The 18,166-nt window shown below is 50.4% G+C and overlaps 1 protein-coding gene across 1 annotated transcript in view; it reads left to right on the plus strand.

Annotated features, from left to right (window-relative positions):
* The window catches only part of ASTN2 (astrotactin 2), a 304,458-nt gene that overhangs the window by 144,058 nt on the left and 142,234 nt on the right, over window positions 1–18,166 (plus strand). The window contains exon 11 of the mRNA XM_005527196.3: window positions 17,945–18,095. Coding sequence (XP_005527253.1) covers window positions 17,945–18,095 — 151 coding nt within the window. The remainder of the gene's footprint in view (window positions 1–17,944; window positions 18,096–18,166) is intronic.

Below are 18,166 nucleotides of genomic sequence, written 5' to 3' on the forward strand. Positions count from 1 at the left end.
AGTGTGAAAATCAAACAGGATCAGGGCCCAAAGGGCTGGAGAAATGGAACAAAAAGCTCCCTGTCACATCTCCCAGCACAACTCAAAGGCTGTTTTTGTACGGTCTCTGGGCCACCTCGTGGTTTCATGTCGATCCTTATCCGTGGTTGCTTTACTCGTAACTTCCGTGCGTACTCTATCAAGTTATCTGCTGCAGTCCAGACAGATCAGGTATTTCCCTTTCCTTAAAAAAAGGGGAAAAAAAAAAGAAGATAAAAGTTGTCTTACCACAGAAAGATAAGGGGTGAATCTGATATTCTTCAAAACTGAGAAGTAGACAGGGAGGGAGGGGACAGGGACCAGCAGGAAGTGTCACCCCTCTGTCACCTGTCCTGCCTGGGTGTGCCTGTGGGTGGGATTGATCCCTGTGGGAATGTGCCAACCCTCCACTGGGTCCATGAGCTGCACAAGCTGCCATGGGCACATTCCAGAGCTTCCACCAGCTTCAAGCCCTCCTGCCTCACCCCACCCCAAGGGCTCTGGTCCCTTCAGTGTCCCCTCCCAGTGCAGATCCCCCTGCCCTCCCTGGAGCCCCCCAGGTAGGAGGAGTTCTCACCTTTCCTGGTGACAAAATCGATACCAAAGGCTTCCATTAATATTCCAGTAATGGCAGAGAAGATTGACTGCCTCATTAGCAGGCATCGTGTGAAACTCTGACAATAATTAACAACTCAACGGTCTTATTTGCTGGCCTATCACAGAAGTATTCAATCAAAAATGTAATTTGCTCGACGCTCCCATTTACCATAAAGAGAATATTCCTTCAAAGTTTTAAATAGACTAATTAAGAGGGAAGAAATACAGGGGGAAAAAATTATTAACAGTATAGTTTTAATGGGAAATTACTGGAGCGTATTAATAATGCAATAACCATTTTTAACAGCTGTCTGTCAGTTTGTGGGCCGGGGTAATTAAATTAGTCACTAAAGGGTCACTCAAATTAGGTGTCAGGCACCGGGGCTAAGGAAGGCACGTGAGGAGAAATGCTCTGGCACAAGGAGAAGGGTGAGATGCTGGTGTGGAAGTCAGGGTCCCTCAGAAATCCCCAAGGGCCCTGCAGAGCTGGAATCCCTGGACACAGCAGCGCCTCCTCGGTTTAGGTGTGCCAGGAGATGGGAGGAGAGGGGCAGAGCTTTGTGCTGCCAAGGCTGCTTCGTCTCCAGGAAAGTAACAAGGAGGAAAAGTCTTATGTGAGCATGAGCATGGCCTGGGGTGGCCTCCGTGACGTCTGCTTCACCCTGATGCTGCTCAGGTTTTTAATCTCTTTTCCAGAGCCAGAAGGCAGCGATGCAGGGGATTTTTGGCAATTTCTTTCAAGGCTTTTATATTCTGCAGGTTTCAGGCTCACGTTCCCCCTTCCTCCACCCCTTTGCCCGTTCTGAAATGAATCACAGTTAATTTTGGATGTTGTTGAGCCTGGGAACGCATCTTTCTTGCCGCCAGCCCATTAAAAAAATATATTTACAGTTCCATAAAGCAAAGCCAGCTGCCAAGGTAACATCCTGCTGGCTCCCTCGTGCTCTGGGCTCAGAGTAAAAATTTGGAGAGGTTGGATTTGGATTTGCTTCTGCGAGGAAGGAAGATTTTAAGTCCAACAGAGAGGTTTCTACCTGAGAAAATAATTCTGTCCTGCCTGGGGAGGTTTTGTAGGGGAAGCAGAGTGCCCAAGGGATCTGGGGTGCTTGGGTTCAGGGCCAGGGGTTGCTGCTGCAATTCCCTTTCCTTCTCCCCTCCATCAGTCAGGATGTCGACGCCTCTGGGTCTGAGTGGGAAGGGATTACACCTTCCAGTGTGATTTTTTTTTGAGATTTCATCCATTTTCTCAATTTTGTATTGAAGTAGGACCTTTCCCATAATATGACTGTGTGTAAAAAACCAATTTGCTACAAAGCAGTAATCAAATCCTAGAGGAAAACCTTCATCCATCAAGAGGTACCAAGCAAAGTGGTGGTTGGGGTGTTTGGAGGGCACAGAGGTCTCTGAAACCATGACCTACATCATGCTGAACAATAAATTTCCATATATTGGCTGTACGTTTGGGCTTTTTGGGGCAACTTTCCTACTCTGATTTTACGTTTTCTCACTCTCAGGACCTGTAGGTGACAGAGGGGATGGCAAAGCCAGTGTGTTCTCCTGAGAGGTTTCCATTTTCATGAATCAACAGAAGGGTTTTTCCATAATTCTTTCTCACATCATCCCCATTTGAAATTTAACTGCAGAGATGCCGTGATCTCTCTGAAGTGCTTGGGGCTTCCTGCTGCTCTTTTTCTATCATTAAGGCATGCATAAAGCTAGAAGCTCCTTTAAGTGGGTGATATGGGCAGCAAATGTGCTCCACATGGCACATGGGAGTTAAAAACTACCCAGTGGAAGCAGCTCTGGTTCAGCTGTTGCCTCCTCAAATCGCTCCAAGGAGCATCCCAGGTGAAGGGAAATAGCAAAAACCATCAAAATCCACCAAAATATCCCAACAACAGAAAGAGCCCCAAACCTGTGCCCACCCTTCCTGCAGCCTGGGTGGGCACTGGGGCAGAGGCAAGCCCTCCTCTGTCTCCACATGAGGGGGAATTACAAGCCGTATAGATTATTTTAATGGCCGTATTACTTCCAACTGTGCCTCCACCATCTGTTCTTCCCCAATTACAGATGCAAAAACCCAGCATGTTTCCCCATTCGGGCTGTAGAGGATGAAATACAAGGCTTGTAAAAGGGTATATATTCTCCCAACAATGCAGTTGGCACCTGTGAAGTTTTCCTGGTGCTTCTGCCAGGTCAGGATGCTCAGCCTGCTCCTTCTGCTCTGCATCCCAGCCCATGCCCAGCTCTGTGGTGGCAGAGGGAGCTGTTAATAAAAGGAAGACGCTGTTTTGATACAAGATTTGTCTAAGCTGTGCAGGGCAGCTGAATTATTAACGCTGACCAAGCGTCTCAAGTGCTACAAAACTCGACAAGAACCTCTTACCTCCGGCACAGTGATAAACAGGATTGAGGCACGGTGGGAGGGAGGGAATTAAGATAGGACTTCAAAGACTGGATTTCATCAAGTAAATCATGCCATTGCTCCAGTAAAAGAGCCCCTAAATGTTTTATTAGGGATTTTCAACAACTACCAAAATTAAGATGGAAGGGATGAATTATTAAAAAATAGATTAACTAAACCAGCCGCTGAATTAAACATGAAAGGTGCCTGTCGGGAGGAGCATGGCCACCGTGTGCTGCAGGCATCTCAGTCCTTCAGCCAGGCGTGCTGGAAGGGTCTGGAGAGGGTGAATGGCAGGGCTGGGGGAGAGGGATGGAGAGCCACAAGCTCTGCCAGGTCAGGATTGCAGTGCCAGGGCATGGAGGGACTGGCTGCAGGGTCAGGAGAGCAGAATGCCAGCAGAGGCATCAAAGGAGGGGGTTCTACTTCAGGGGGATGCAGGCTGAAGATGTGCAAGGGGCAGCCAAGGAAATAGTGCTGGTCCTCTGTTAAATAATGCAGGAAGAGTAGATGGAAAAAGGAGACTTGCCTGAAGTGCTTGAGCCAGGATCTGAACTTCCTTCTCCTGTGTGTTAATCTGATTTTACCAAGTCAAAACCAATTGTGGCAGGACAGGGACTGAGAATGGGGCTGGGACAGGGACTGGGGATTGGCTCAGGGGTTGTGATGGGAACTGGGCAGCTGCTTCTCCAGGTTTGATGCTTATGGCATTGGATAAGGGTAAAGGAGGGTTTGTAGGGGCCAGAGAGCCCCCAGGGTGAGGGGATGAGTGAGGAGGGCTCCTGTGGCCCCTCCCTCCAGTGCCCCTGGGAGGACAGGACATGATTTGGGTGGTGCCAACATCTGGAACAACTGGAACAAGGAGCCTGTTCGTGCCCCTCCATAATTAGGCCATATTGCTCTGCCCCTGGTTTGCTTCTTGTGCTAAACCTCTCCACCTGTTAAAAATAGAGACAGTATCTTAAACTCTTCCTAAAGCAGCCGTGTGTTCCAGTTTGGTGTTTCTGTGCCCTCGCAGTACGACCTGTTCTGACATCCCCCATGCCAGGATATGGCAGCCTGTGTGGGCAAAGAACAGGAGGTGAAGAGATGCTGTTGTCTGTGGTTTGTTTTGTTCCAGCCCCTGGGAGGGTGAGAACATTGTGGGAGCATCACGTGCAAGTGCGAAGCACAAAATGGGGTGGAAGTTTCTGTTTGTTCCCTCTTTCTTTCTTCTTCCCCAACACGTTCAAAGCTTTTACTTGGAAGTCTGCAGTCAAACCCCTGCGAATGCCAGCAGTGGTGGAACTGCTGGGAGCAATTCACGGTGTCTGCAGCAGCACTGCTTTAAGGGGCACTGATGGAAAGAGTGGAGGCTTCATTCATAATAATAATAAACCGCTATTTTGTGGTTTTACGCCGCTTTTAATCTTCGCAACTCAAAGGAACATTAATTAACTGTGTGGCACAGTGGGAGGCAGGTAGCTGCTGCTGTCCCCATTTTACAGATGAGGAGGCTGGAGCACTGGCACATCCTGCAGCCTGCCCACAGTCAGACAGTATTTCACCCTCTGAGTCTGCAGGCGATCTCAAAATGCCAGCTCCTGCTCAGAGCTTTATTCCTGGGAATGCTCTCCTGTGGCAGGGCAGGCCCTCAGGAGTTTTGATGCCATTTGCATTTCTTTACACCCAGTTTGGTTTTGGATAGATGGAGGTGAATATTGCTGAAGTCAAATGAGAATCTTCTAATATGAATTAGTCCAAATGCTGAAAGCAAATTCCTTGCCCTCGGGCCAGTGACTGAGCAGTGTTCCAGCTCTGCAGTGCTCCTTCCATCCGGATTAAAACTTGGAGAAACATGTAAAGCTCAGTCTTTGCTGTGATCCCCACTTTTCACTAATATGTCTGGAGAAGCCTGTTTGGATGAAAAGTTAAAAATACAACCACTGTCTGTTTTCCTGCTCAGAGATCCCCAGGTTTGCCTCTCCAGTGAGCTCTGCCTTCACAAACCTCCAGCGTGACTCCTTTTCCAAGGGTCCCATTAGCAGAGGTTGCTTCTGCTGCTGCTTATTGGCTGAAAATCGATGCTTTGGCCCTTGTGTGTGTAATCAAAGGGAAGTTTTGGCTTGTATTTTGGGCGAGGCTCTGGGTAATCCTCACCTCTCCTCACGAACAGCACCGGACTGGCATCGCTCTCTCTCCTTTGCGGTGTGCAGCGAGTCAGGCTGAGGGATCCCCCACTGATGAGGAGTGGAGTTCATCCTGATATTGGGGAAGGGATCAGCCCTCCCTTGCTCCCTGCCCACTCTGAGAGCCCCCCTGATGTTCACAGCTCCCCTCTCTACCAGGAGGCTCTGAGGGATGCTCCTGGCATCCATCAGATCTTCACCCATTGCTCCCCGGTGGTTTGCAGGGTTTGTGGTGGGACTGTGGAAGGCCGTGTGTCTCTGTGGCTGTTTCTAATGTCTTTTAAAGGAAGCAAATTACATTTTGGGCATCCTCCTCAGCCCCTCAAGGCAGACCTTAGATTAGCATGGAGGCTTTTCCATTTAGTCTTCTTAATTAAGACAGACACAGAACTAAGGTTGGTGAGTGAAGTATGATGTGCAGGAGAAGGAGGGTGGTCCTGCCGTGTACAAACGCTGCTCTTGTCTTTCTTTGTTACCCTTTTTTCTTTTAATCTCCTGTCATCAATCTCCTGTTGCTAAATGTGCAGCTGGAGAGAGGGTTCCTTGGCAAAGCTCCTGCTGATGGATTCTGACAGATCAAATCAGGCAGCAATGGTGACGACCACGTCCTACACCGCTGTGAATTGTGGTTCAAACCTAATATCCTTCACCACGACACTGTGGCGGCTGAAACAAACCTGATGGCTGAGATCTGGCTGGCCTGAGGGGAGGAATGTTCTCATCTCACGCACACCTGCCTGTAGCTCCCATCATTGCCTGTGGGACTGGATTCCTGATGCATTCCTTGCCACCTCTGCCATCATGCAGGCCTTTGATGCCTCTCCCAGGTGGTGTTTTACCTGTCCTATGCTGTGGGTGATCTCAAGGCCTTACTCCTCCTCAGGAAGGGCCTCTCCCTAGCACCCAGTACAAGCAGTTCCAGGGGCTGTAGGCTGGGGCTGATTTGGTTGTGCTCAGGAGTAGCTTAGAGCACCTCTAGCTCTGTGTCTGGTCCAATCCTCAAGGCTGCCTTTTCTAACCACTGGAGATCTGGTCTGTGAGGCTCAGGGCATGGATCAGCTCTTTTTCACTGCCTTAAGGCAGGGGGATCATCCACAAATGAGCCAGTTTCTCCCTGTGAGTTTGGAAAAGTCCAAAGCAACCAGTCCTGGGTGTATCTATAGATGAGCTGAATCCCATGCTTGGCCTCTCAGATTTGGGGCAGGGTTGGGCTGGCACTCCAGGAGCAGCAGCAGTCAGGTCTCAGCCCTGCACAGGCTGTGCACCCGTTCTGGACAAAGCCCCTGGCACAGCAGATGCTCAGGAATACAATCCCCTGTCATCTCATCTCAGGGTTTGTGTCTGGGATTGTCTGTTTCAAACACATCAGACCCAGTCCCATGGCACAGTTCCAAGCCTTGGCAGAGCCAGCACAGTTTCTGCCTGCCAGTGCTGAGCTCCCAGGTGAAACACCCTTACATGAGATACAAACATGACCTGCTTCAGCCTCTCTGTCTTTAACCCTCTCTCCTCCTCAGGCAAATGATGCTGTTCCCTGTTCCACGTCCAACTCCCCACTCAATTTATCTTGTTTATTGACCCAAGCAAAAAGTCAATGTTTTCTTCATCTGTCATTTGCTTCGATGGCAGCCAGTTTGGTTCATCAAAAAAAAAACCAAAACCCAAAATACAACAGAGTTTAGCGTCAGATTTTTCTTCTTCTTTTTATTTCTTTTCCCTCTTCCTTTTTTTAGATGCTGATTATTCTTTTTTCCTGAACACACCTGGCCCTGGACACCACTTGGCATCCTTTGCTGTACAATATGGCTGCAGGCAAGGCTAAAAATGTGCAGCAATTATCCCACGAGCTGCAGAGCCAGGAGGGAGCCTGGGGGTCAGCTCATTACAGGCAGGCAATGCTGCAGCACCCGTGGTGGGAGCTGTTTGTTTGGGAAACGTTGGCCCCTGGGGCTTTCATGTGCATTTGGAGCTCCGTCTCTTCCTCAGAAGTCCAAAGGTGATGCTTTGCAGCCATTGCCTGGATCAGAGCTTCCCAGGCTGTGGGCTTCTTGTTCGTGCTGGGGTGGGATGTGGGATGTGTCTCTGATGGGATATTCATGGCACTACAGATCAGGAAAGGCTCGCTGAAGAGACTTGAAGGAGTGCCACAAGTGCAGGGCTAAACAGCCCCGAGGAGTCTGTGAGGTGGGATCCGTGTGTGGCTGCTTTGAGGTCTGTCCAGGCAGGGCCCACAGCCAGAGTGGCACAGCTTTGCAGGGATGGTAGAAGAGGAACCCTCCAGGCAGTGTGGGAGCAGTTTTGGGTAATGACCAGAGTGATTTTATGAGATGTGCCTACTGCCCAGGGTGGTCCTGACCTTCCCCAGCCACCAATGCCCATCACATCCCCTGAGCCAGCTGTGCTGTTTCTGATCCTGCACTGAGCTTGCTCAGGGATCCAAACACAAATCCCTCTTTCTCCAGGGTAGGAAATTCTTTGCTCTGAGGTGCCAACATCTCCAGGCAAGGGTGGGATGGCTGCCTACCAAAAGCAGCAGCAGATCAGGTTGCTCCTCACCTCTGGAGACCAGACCCATGGAGGTGGTGTCCTCAGAAGGTCTCAGTGACCAGTGGCTTCCAGAGCAGAGTGCTGCCCTTGTGACAAATCCACCTGTGCTCCATGGAGCTGCTCCTGGATGCTGAGCACCTTGGAAAACACGGTCTGCTTTGGGTGGCTAGGTGAGAGCCAAGCCCTTTTGAAAAAAAACTGCCCAGAATGGAAAACCCAATGCAAATCTCTCACCAGGTATAAAATTAATTGGATTCTAACTTCAAAGAGTACTTCTGGAAATGAGCTGTAAATAATCTAGTTGTGCCTCAGTTCCTCTGTCTGTGGACATTCATCTGGCTTTCTTTGAGCCAGCGAGTGTTGCTGATGGAAGGTGCTATATATAGCAGCAAAGCTATGCATATATGGATGCATATGCATAAATGTATCCCTAGTAACTGACCCAGGTGTGTGATGTTTTCTATAATACAGCTGACAGGTTTGTTTCCCAAAAAAAGCTCCCATTTTGCTTCCTGCAGGCTCTCACCCCTCTCTTTGTGCAGCCGTGCGCAGTCCTCTGACATGGGCTCCTTACTCACCCCATGCCATGGCTGGAAGCCACAGAGGCTGGGATCTGGTGACCCCTGGGATGCAGAGGGGTTGGTGAAGGTCACCCAGGTGCGTGGGGGTCTCATGGGGTTTATCTGGGTGGAGCTTTATGGCAGAGCTTGGTGTTGCTCCTGGGGCTGCACAAGGCTGCTGAGCAGTGGTGCTGAGAGCTGGCTCCTCCAGGGCTGTCCTGCCTGCAGCCAAGCATTCCATAGGGATCTGCATTCCCAACACCCATTCCTGTCTGTGTGGAGATGCTGCAGCCAGCATTCCATAGGGATCTGCATTCCCAACACCCATTCCTGTCTGTGTGGAGATGGCTGGTCCCTGGCACACAGTTTCTGAGGAGCTCGGTGCTGTCTGTTCCCAGCAGATCGATAGGAACATCTGTGAAAAATCAGGACATGGATATCTGATCCATCAGCCCTGGCTGTTTCCTGTTTATCTAATCTGATCCTATCAGAGTTTCTGAAGTGCTTATCAGCACCACATCTTGGCACTTTATGTGTGTATTGGAAACCCCCCCCCCCCCCCCCGCCCGGTCAATGGGCAATTAGAGGGGGTGGGTCTGGGCTGTGGCCCCTACCTCTCCCAGCTTCCCTGCAAAATCCAGCTTTTCCATGTGACCCCCATGAACTGATCCAGAATCAGATCCAGAAGAGACCACTAGGACAAAAAACATGTGCAAAATACCCCAGAAAGGCGTCAAAGGGAAGGAAAACCCCAGTGAGTCATTCATGCCTAAGAAGAGGCTGAAGTCTGAGTCCCAAGCTGGCATTTTCCACTTGCCATTGCAAAATGCTTGGGATGACCAAAGCCCCACACTGGATCTGTCCCACGGGGCAGTGTAGGACATCTCTGCTTCCATGGGGCTGGGGGACTGTGCAGCTGTGGGGCCCAGGAGCAGGGGATGGATCTGCACATGGGCTGGGGTCCTTCCACCTCCTCTCTCGTCTTCCTGGCCTTCCCAGCAAGCAAATTCCCAATTTCTCAGCCATGGAAGTAGGGTGGAGAGAGGGAAACTGGCACAGCCAAGCTCCTTTCTGAAATTTCTATCTGGTTTAAATGGGAAAATCCTTTAGCTCATGCCTTGGGAATGCTGAATGAGCTGGAACCTGAAGTCTTTGTTTGCTGATGGCTTGGAAGGGCAGAGACAGGGGAGGGTGGCTGGATTCTCCTGCTCTCTCCAACATGTGACCTCCCACGCTGGGACTGGATACAGCTGAGGTGGTGAGGAGATGCCCAGAGCTCCTCACAGCACTGAGTTTAATGGCAATATTGCCGTTAATGACATTTTTTTTGCCATGGCACGTGGAATCCATGTGAATCCATGTTGTATTTGAGCCATCCTAGGCAGGGCTGCAATCGCTGCCTGGTGCTGGGTTGGCCTGACCCATCTCATGATGTTTCCAACCTGTAACAATTTAGGGCAAAGAGATCTCAGGCCTTCTGTCTCGGCTTTTGCTTGATTGCCTTTTTTTCTAAGATTTCTGTTTCTCCCACCAGGCAACACTGTTGCAGAGGACCGAGGCAGGCGTTTTGTGGAGGGTCCCTCTTTTAGAGGCAGAGAACCGCCTTAATTTGTCCAGCTCAAAAGTGCTTTTGAAAAACTTGAATTGCTGCACACAGCGTGAAGCCTTGTTTGGATTTAGCTGTGAGAGCCAGCATCAATCGTCCGTCCTCGAGCACAGAGACAGCAGCTGCCAAAACCAGTGACTTTGGGGTTGGTGGGGAGCTGGGAGAATGGGGGAAAGGAATGGGATATCCTGGGACAGCAGTGAGAGGGCAGAGAGCAGTCAGGGACGAGCCTGCCCAAGGGATTTTACCCCAGGGAGAGTTTTGCCCACCAAAGGTGGGGTGATGCTGAATCCTGTCCTCTTTCTCCAGGCTGAACCTTCCTCCCTGCCCAGAATAAAACCCCCAACAGCTCCTCTTTAGGAAATGTTATTGAGTTTGCAGAACTCCAGAGCTGGGAAGTGCCAGGGTCGGTTTGCTGTGCAGCCTTCAGGAGCCCCTCTGTGCATATGCATTATGGAATCATCTTTAATGGCATGATCATATCCTACTTTTTCACCTTTGCCTCGCTCAGCACAGCTGATGAACCTGCTCTGGGAATGATCTGCATTAATGTGAAGCTGTAAAAACTTCAACTGAAGTCAATGAGATCTGTACTTTGAGCAGGGAAAGTGTCATTTAATGCTAAGCACTCTCAAAAAATCACATCTAAATGTCTCAGATTTGGTGCACGTAACGGAGTGGATGTTTTTTACATCACTGTGCTTGTGCCTTGGCTCCCTGTCTGTAAAATGGGGATGATAACAGGGAGATTGGGAACTTAATCACTTTATTTGTTGTGAAATACTGCTGCTTCTTGGTGTTGAGTAAAGCATAAGCAAGCCACGAGGAGCTAAGTAATTGTGCATGCAGAACAGTGCCTGGATAAAGTACAATAAAGTAGGAGCTATGTGTCCTCCAGGGAAGAGAAACAACATACTGAGAAGCCACAAAGGGAGCTGTTTGCAGGGGGCTGAGAAGCTGTGGATGTTTGTAGGCACCCAGAGGTGGGTTTTGGGGTGCCTAAACTGAGCTCTGGATGGTTTCAGGCATCCCAGGGCTCCTGACTGCAGCCTGACACCATCACCTTTGGTATTTGGGGAGAGATGGGTCCTGGATGTGGTCTTGGAGTCAGCACCCTCACCAAAGGCAAAATTACTGGCAACAGCATTCAGGTTGTCCTGGTAACCTTAATTCCTAATTTCCTTATATTTTGAGTATGTGACCTCACAATTGTTATAATTTCATGCATTTCACCTTTGCTGTGTGCCCAGGCCGGTGTGCTGGCTCTGTTCTTGGCATGCCTGGTGGACCTTGGTGTGTCCCTGGGGGGACACAATGCTCGGCAGTGCTGGGTTTCCTCCTGGCTGGCGTCCCCAGGTGCTTGCTGTGGGATTTCTATCCCACTGAGGGCACCTGCTGTGCTCCAAACCCCTGTCCCATCCCATCCCATCCCATCCCATCCCATCCCATCCCATCCCATCCCATCCCATCCCATCCCATCCCATCCCATCCCATCCCATCCCATCCCATCCCATCCCATCCCATCCCACATTTTGCTGCCGAGGTTCCTGGCACACAGGAGCATCCAGCACACTGGAAGTGCATCCTGCTGTATTTGGGATGGATTACAGACCACAGCAGGTACTAGCACATGTAATTCCCAGCTTCCTGACCGTGCTTTGCCATCCCTCTTAAGGCTCATGTGCCTTTTCTTAAGCCTCCCAGCACTGACGTTGCCTGGGAGACTGAGCCAGCACCTCCTGCATTTCCTTTGGCTCGTGCAGGGTTGAAACCGCAGCCACAACCTTCCCTGGAACAGGAAAAACACTCAGAATTAAAACTATCTTGTTTAATTCCTCTGTGGTACCCTGGTCCTTCACATGGCAGAGCTATGCTGGCTCTGAGGGGGCTGCAGTGAGGTGCAGGGTCCTTGTGAACCCCAACATCCCTTGGGATGTGCTTTCCCTGCTCACTTTTATCCCAGTGTGTTTGTTTTCGCTTTGCTTTGCTGTAATTAAATTCCTGGCCCTTCTGCTTGCAGAAGTGAGCTTCAAAACGCTCCAGCAGAGGGGTGGTTTTATTGAATCTGCAGCAAATTATTGATGCTTGGTGGGGAATTTTTCACACTTTCAACCTCAAGGTTTTTGGGAGAGCGTTTTTGCAAGTGTTTATTATAGTATTGCCACAAGAAGCGAGACTACCCGGAAAATTTATAGCCAGCGGCTCATCAGCTGTGGAATGTCAGCACAGCACCGTTGAAATGCCTTCTCCAGTGTCACTCAAGTGAGGATGATTTCTCCCAGCTGAGGACTTGCACAGTGGTTTTTCTTCAAACCTTCCAGCACTATTACAGTGGCTGAAAAGTGGTTGTGGGTGTACTGGGCAGAAAATCACTTTTTTACTAGATAAAATAATAAATCTGATGCAGGCACAGCACTGGGACACCTGGTTAAAGACAGGAGTTTCAGCATGCCAAAGTTTCAGGCTGTGAAGTCTCCAAGTGAGAAGCTGCCACCACCTCCTGAGCTCCTTCAGTGCTGGAGATGGACATGAACTTTTCCAGAACATTCCAGCTTGGTCAGTGTGTGAATGGACTTGCTTGGTTCATGGCTCAGTGCTGTAGGAGATGGTTGCTGCATTCTCCACAGATATGGATATCAGGAAGAAATCCTTCCCTGGGAGGGTGAGGAGGCCCTGGCACAGGTGCCCAGAGCAGCTGGGGCTGCCCCTGGATCCCTGGCAGTGCCCAAGGCCAGGCTGGACAGGGCTGGGAGCAGCCTGGGATGGTGGAAGGTGTCCCTGCCATGGCAGGGGTGGAATGAGGTGAGCTCTAAGATCCCTTCCAACCCAAACCATTCTGTGATCTATGATTAAATGTTGTAGGGATGTAGAAAAGGGCTGTAGAGAGAATGGTCTCTTGCTGAAGGCAGAATAAAAATTGAAAGGCTTGAAATCCCTGAAAAAAACCCACCATATTCTGTTACATTTAAATTGGAGACCACTTTTCTCAGGTGATCATTTATTGCATGTTCATTGTAATTTGTGTGTTTAACTGGATGGCTCTCAGTACAGACCAGCTGAGACTGTAGTGCAGCAGACCCAGCTGGAATTGTAGTGTGAGTGTGGGAAGTGCTAAAAGAACTAAAAATAACTTGGAAAACATCTTCAGTTGGCCATCCAGCAGCAGTGAGCACTTTCCATCCTCTTCTCTCGTTGCCTTGGCTGCCTGTCTTAGATGTGAAGGAAATCATCACCCCCCCAGTGCACAGAAGCTGGGAGCAAAAATGAATGTGACACACAGGGGGTCCTGGGAGGGGACTGCCCTGGGGAAGGGGTGGCTCTGCCTCTGCTGGGGGTGGCAATGCCACGTGCTGAGTGTGGTGCAGGTGGTGGCACCAAGGGGTCCCGAAGGCTCTGCTTGCAGCCAAGGTCCCAGTCCCTTGTGCTCATCAATTCTTTGCTTCTGAAGCTGGGCTTTGCAGCTGCTGCTTGGTGTTTTATTAGTTATATAGAATTATAAAAAGAATGTGATTATGAGCTTGCAGTAGACCTTCAGCTGGGATCCGTGTGTCGCTCACTCTTTGTGCCCATTCCTGTGATGAATTTTCCAGGGCATTGTGGGAGAGCTGCTCAGAATTGCTCAGACGAGCAGCAGCTGGGCTGAAAAATGCAGAATCTGGGTGTAAATTGCTCTGTCCTGGTTTTCCAGTGCAGCAGCTCTGAAGTTCCCTGTTCAACAGAAGAGGGAAGCAGCACAAGGTGCTGGGCATGAGCCGTCCTGGCTGGGCTGGGCTGTGCTGGGCGGTTCTGGGTGAAGCTGCAGGTGACACAGCATCACAGCCTGTGCTGCCAGTGGGCCCTGTCTCTAGACTAAACTCCTGAACCTCAAGTTCTGATCCCTCTCCAAACCCAGCTCAGGGAGCAGATGGCACTGGCTTAGTCTCCAGCTCGCATTCTTTTATTTTTCTCATGGATGGTGAACTTTGCAAGGCACTGAAGTCTTTAACCATTAGCAGGCAATAAAAAGGGGCAGCAGAGTTGGATAACACCCACTAATCCCCTTCAGGATGAGCTGGAGAGTAGAGCCACTGCAAAGCTCTGGAGCTTATTCTGGGATGAGTGCTTTGGAAGCTTTGAGAATAGCTTGGTGTTGGTATTTCATGAATAAATAACCCCCAGCAGTATTTGTCAGTGAATCTTCTTCTTTAATGAGACCTGGAACAAAGGAGGAGGGTGGAGAACAGTGTTTTTTGAGGGAATCCAGGCGAGTTCAGGTGGTGGGAGGTGGAATGGGGCTGTGTGAGGATGGGTGCCGTGGTCTGCACTGTGGGAGCCCTGCTGTGCAGCACCATACTGGACATTTCTGCCACAAGATATTGATAGAAAATTGGATTTTACTGATGCTGGGTGTGTGTTCAGAGGGTCCTGGCAGAGAGGGGAGTGTGTTTCATTTATAACTATCATTTGGGTGTCTGCAGGTGTCTTTGGGAGAGCTGGAGAGTTAAAGGTGTGTGTGTACATGTGTGTGTGTTCATAGATGCTCATGGGCTTGTGGAGAGGATCTGGCACCAGAAATTGGGTTGCTCTCTCCAAAATGCCCCTTTTGACAAGAGCTGGCTTTAGATCAGTGATGATTGCCCCATCCCCCCAGCACACCAGGTGCTGAGCCTTGCCTGCTCCCTGTGGTTTTGGCACCTGGGTCCAGCCAGGGCCACCAGCAGCTTCCCTGGGCTCTTCGATGTGCCCGGGACACGGAGTCTGTCCTTCTCCATCCCTCCCTGTCAGAACAGATCTGGGGCTTAGTCACTGAAATCCAACACGGAGAGATGGAGAACAAGAGCTGCTCTTTTGCAGGCAGCTTGTTACTGCAGGGAGAGTGATTCATCCATCAGGGCTGGTCTGATCTGGCAGCCAGGCCATGGTGGGGATGGCTGTCCCCAGTGGGGTCCCTGCAGGGGTGGCCAGATGCTGCCGTCACTCCTCAAGCGTGCCCTGCCTTGTCGGCACGGTGTTCCCTCCAGGGCTGGCTCTGGAATGTGAGAACAGGAGCCCCCTACAGTGGGCAGGGAAGGACAGGCAGGGGTCACTGCCAGAGCTGTGTGGGTGGAAAGTCATCTGCTCCGTGCCACGTGTGGCCACAGAAGGCAGGTAATTAATGACTGCTCTTCACTCCCAAAATTCCAAGGAGCCGCCGAGGCTGGCAGTGCCAGGGGCTCAGCAGCACCTGACTGCACTGAGCTGGGCTCCTCCAGCCCCTCCTGAGGCAGATGAAAGTGAGGTTTGCTCCCAGCTTGCTCTGAGCATCACATCAGCCTCTCATGAGCTGCCACCCCCGTCAGAGCTCTGTGTTGGGATGAAGCTCCTCTAATGGAACGACAGCCGAGCATCTGCCCTCACCCCTCTCCTCTCACAGGTGACACTTCAACACTTCCCTGTGGCTCTGCTGCCCAGACCTCCAGTGAGGTAAATATTTTAACACACTTAATGGCTCATTCCAGCTCGCCAGCCCTTCCTGGGCTTTGGCAGGGGTCATCCATTATGCCAAGCTTTGGAGAGTGAGTTTCCCATTCCCATCCTCAGCCCTGCTGAGGGCAGGAGGTTGGTTTGTGCTTCCAAGTTTTAATTAAAGCATGACAAGCTGCCCTTGCCAGCCCCAGCCTGGTGCCATGTGGGATGAGCTGATGTCTCCTGGCAGAATTCTGTCTCTCTGGAGCGATCCTGTGCACGGATCCAGCCCCAGGATCTTCTCTCCACCACCCAAAGCAGCTGTAGCTCCTCACCTTCTCCTTCCAGGGATGTGGGTTGTTTGGCAGCTCAATGGAAAAGCCAGGAGGGAGGATGGGAGCATGGTTCTCCTTGCTGTCCACCCACAATGAGAAACCCCCTGGGAGGACCAGATGGGGCTGAGCTTTTGGGGTGGGTGGTGGAGGAGCTGTCACGGTTTGTTGGTTTCGGCTTTCTTAAAATAATTCTCCCTACATTAATAAACAGTGGTTTTAGTTAGTAAATAATATCCCCTTCCTCCCCCCATCTCTCCAGCAGAAATACGTGCCCTGATCCAATATATCCTGCCTTTCTCACTCCCTCATTTCAGAGGGGCTGCAGATCCTGGTGGGAACAGAGTGCTAATAGAAAACGGCCTCTAAAGATATTTGAAACATGACCAAGAAAGGACAGAGGGAAATTCATCTCCAAATATGCTGGAAAATCTAGGAGGTGGGCCAAGAAAGGGAGAATATCAGGAGCTTGATTGCTACAAGTGAAAAGTTAATTGGGAAGCATTAATTGGGGTGAGAGCGGGCAGCACAGACATGAATTTGCTATGTGGGGCACCACGGTGAGCACGGAGCTGCTCCAGTGCTGGGATAACTCATCCACCCCAGCCCATGGGCATGTGCCAATTTACTATTTCTCACTGCTTTTAATGGTGCTTTCCTTGTTGAAAGTCCCAGCTTCTGGAATCCTGTGATTTCTCTTGAAATCCTGTGATTTCCCTTGAAATCCAGAATCTGAAAAATCATGATGTCAATACTGCATAAGGCTTTATTTGGGTTTGGTCTCTGAGGAGTTTCTAGCCCTTGAGTTTGCAGGGAAAAGCTGGGTTATACCCTAAAGCAAATTTAGAGGGAGAAAATGTTAAAAAAAAACCAAAACCCTAAACAGCTCAGCAATTGATTTATTTTTAAAATCTCATCATTTTGGTGCCAGTTGCATTCTATTCTTTTTTAATGCCTGACTCACGGTTTTGTTGAGCGCTCGGTGTTGGCAGGGCTGTGTGCGTGAGTGTGATGGTGGCGTGTGAGCTCAGGGGCCCTCTGCTGATAGAGAATGCAGGGCTGCTTCCAGGCAGCTCTGCCGTGGCCCTCCAGGGCTGATGAATATTCCTGTACTGCTGTTTCACTGCCAAGCAGATTGTTTTCACATTAAACCCCCCAAAAAAGGGACGCTGGCGCTGGCCATTGGGTCATTGTGCTGATGGCAGGACAGAGGCTCAAGGCAAATGAACCATGCTGTGACTCCCAGCATTGCCTCAGGGGTATTGAGGTCAGAGGGGTCAGGGTTAATTTGCAGCCTCCTGTGTGTAAAGATCTAATAAACAACCTGTGGAGGTCAAGTCTGTCACTAGCAGTGACTTGTTCTGTGACCTTTCTCTCTCTCTGATCACTTTGTCTCCCTCCTGTCAATACGAGGGTGATGGCTTCTGTTGCCCAGGATGGGTTGTGGGTGTTGGTTAACATATAAACTGTGCTTTGAAGATGAAAAATATCTTGGAGATGCTTGAAGCTCTTGACAAGCATCTGTGTTCCTTTTGCAGGAACCCAGCAGAAGGCAGAGTGCCTGAATGCTTTGTCACAGGCGAAATCTGCTGCGTGTGCAGCCTCGAGAGGCAGGGCTGGGAGCTTCCCAAGGCTTCACATGGCCCTGGAATTTTTCCTAGGTGCTCATGTTTCTTGCTTGAGGGGTGTCACAGCACAGCAATGACTGGGGCTTTGCCCATCATGGGCTGGAACAGCGCAGCAGAGCTGTGCCTGCACCCATCCCTGCATTATCTGCTCCACATCCACATCCCAGCAAGCACAAAGCCAAGTTCCATGTGTTCTTCCAGCTTTGGCAGTGCCCCTGGGGCAGATGTGGGTGATGGTGATGGACGGGGTGTGGATGCTAAGGGAGGCTTGGCCCAGCTGTGAAACACCCAGGAAGAGTTTCATGGCTCTGTGGAAGAGTTTTATGGCTCTGGATTTGCTGTTGTCTAATGTAGGGTTGGATTCACACCCAGATCCAGGCTACTAACAAAGCATCTCCTAATTTCCAGTATGCAAAAAGTTGGTGGATGGTATCTTTGAAACCCCATGACTGGTTGATTCTATGAAGGATGCCAGAGTTATGCAGCAGATTTATTGTATAGCATGTATAGCATAATCACAAAGGCCTCATTTCCTCGGAAAGCTTCCTTTGGCTCGGTACCACTCATCAGGATGCAGGGATTTTGCCAGAGCAGCTCTCTGTGGATTGCCTGTGCTCTGCCAGCTCCCTGCCAGCCCTAACGGTGCCTTTTCTCTCCAAGGGAAGAAGCGATGCTGTCCACCTACTTCGAAACCATCAATGACTTGCTCTCCTCCTTCGGGCCTGTCCGGGACTGCTCCCGCAACAACGGCGGCTGCACCCGCAACTTCAAATGTGTTTCGGATCGCAAGGTGGACTCCACGGGCTGTGTGGTACGTGCTGGGGCTCTGGGATCCATACTGGGGCTGTGGGATGGGTGCTGAGGCTGTGGGAGAGGTGCTGG

Source organism: Pseudopodoces humilis, chromosome 22 (genome assembly GCF_049639895.1).
Source record: "Pseudopodoces humilis isolate 2021_Gansu_Grassland_sample_001 chromosome 22, ASM4963989v1, whole genome shotgun sequence".
Classification (NCBI taxonomy): Eukaryota; Metazoa; Chordata; class Aves; order Passeriformes; family Paridae; genus Pseudopodoces; species Pseudopodoces humilis.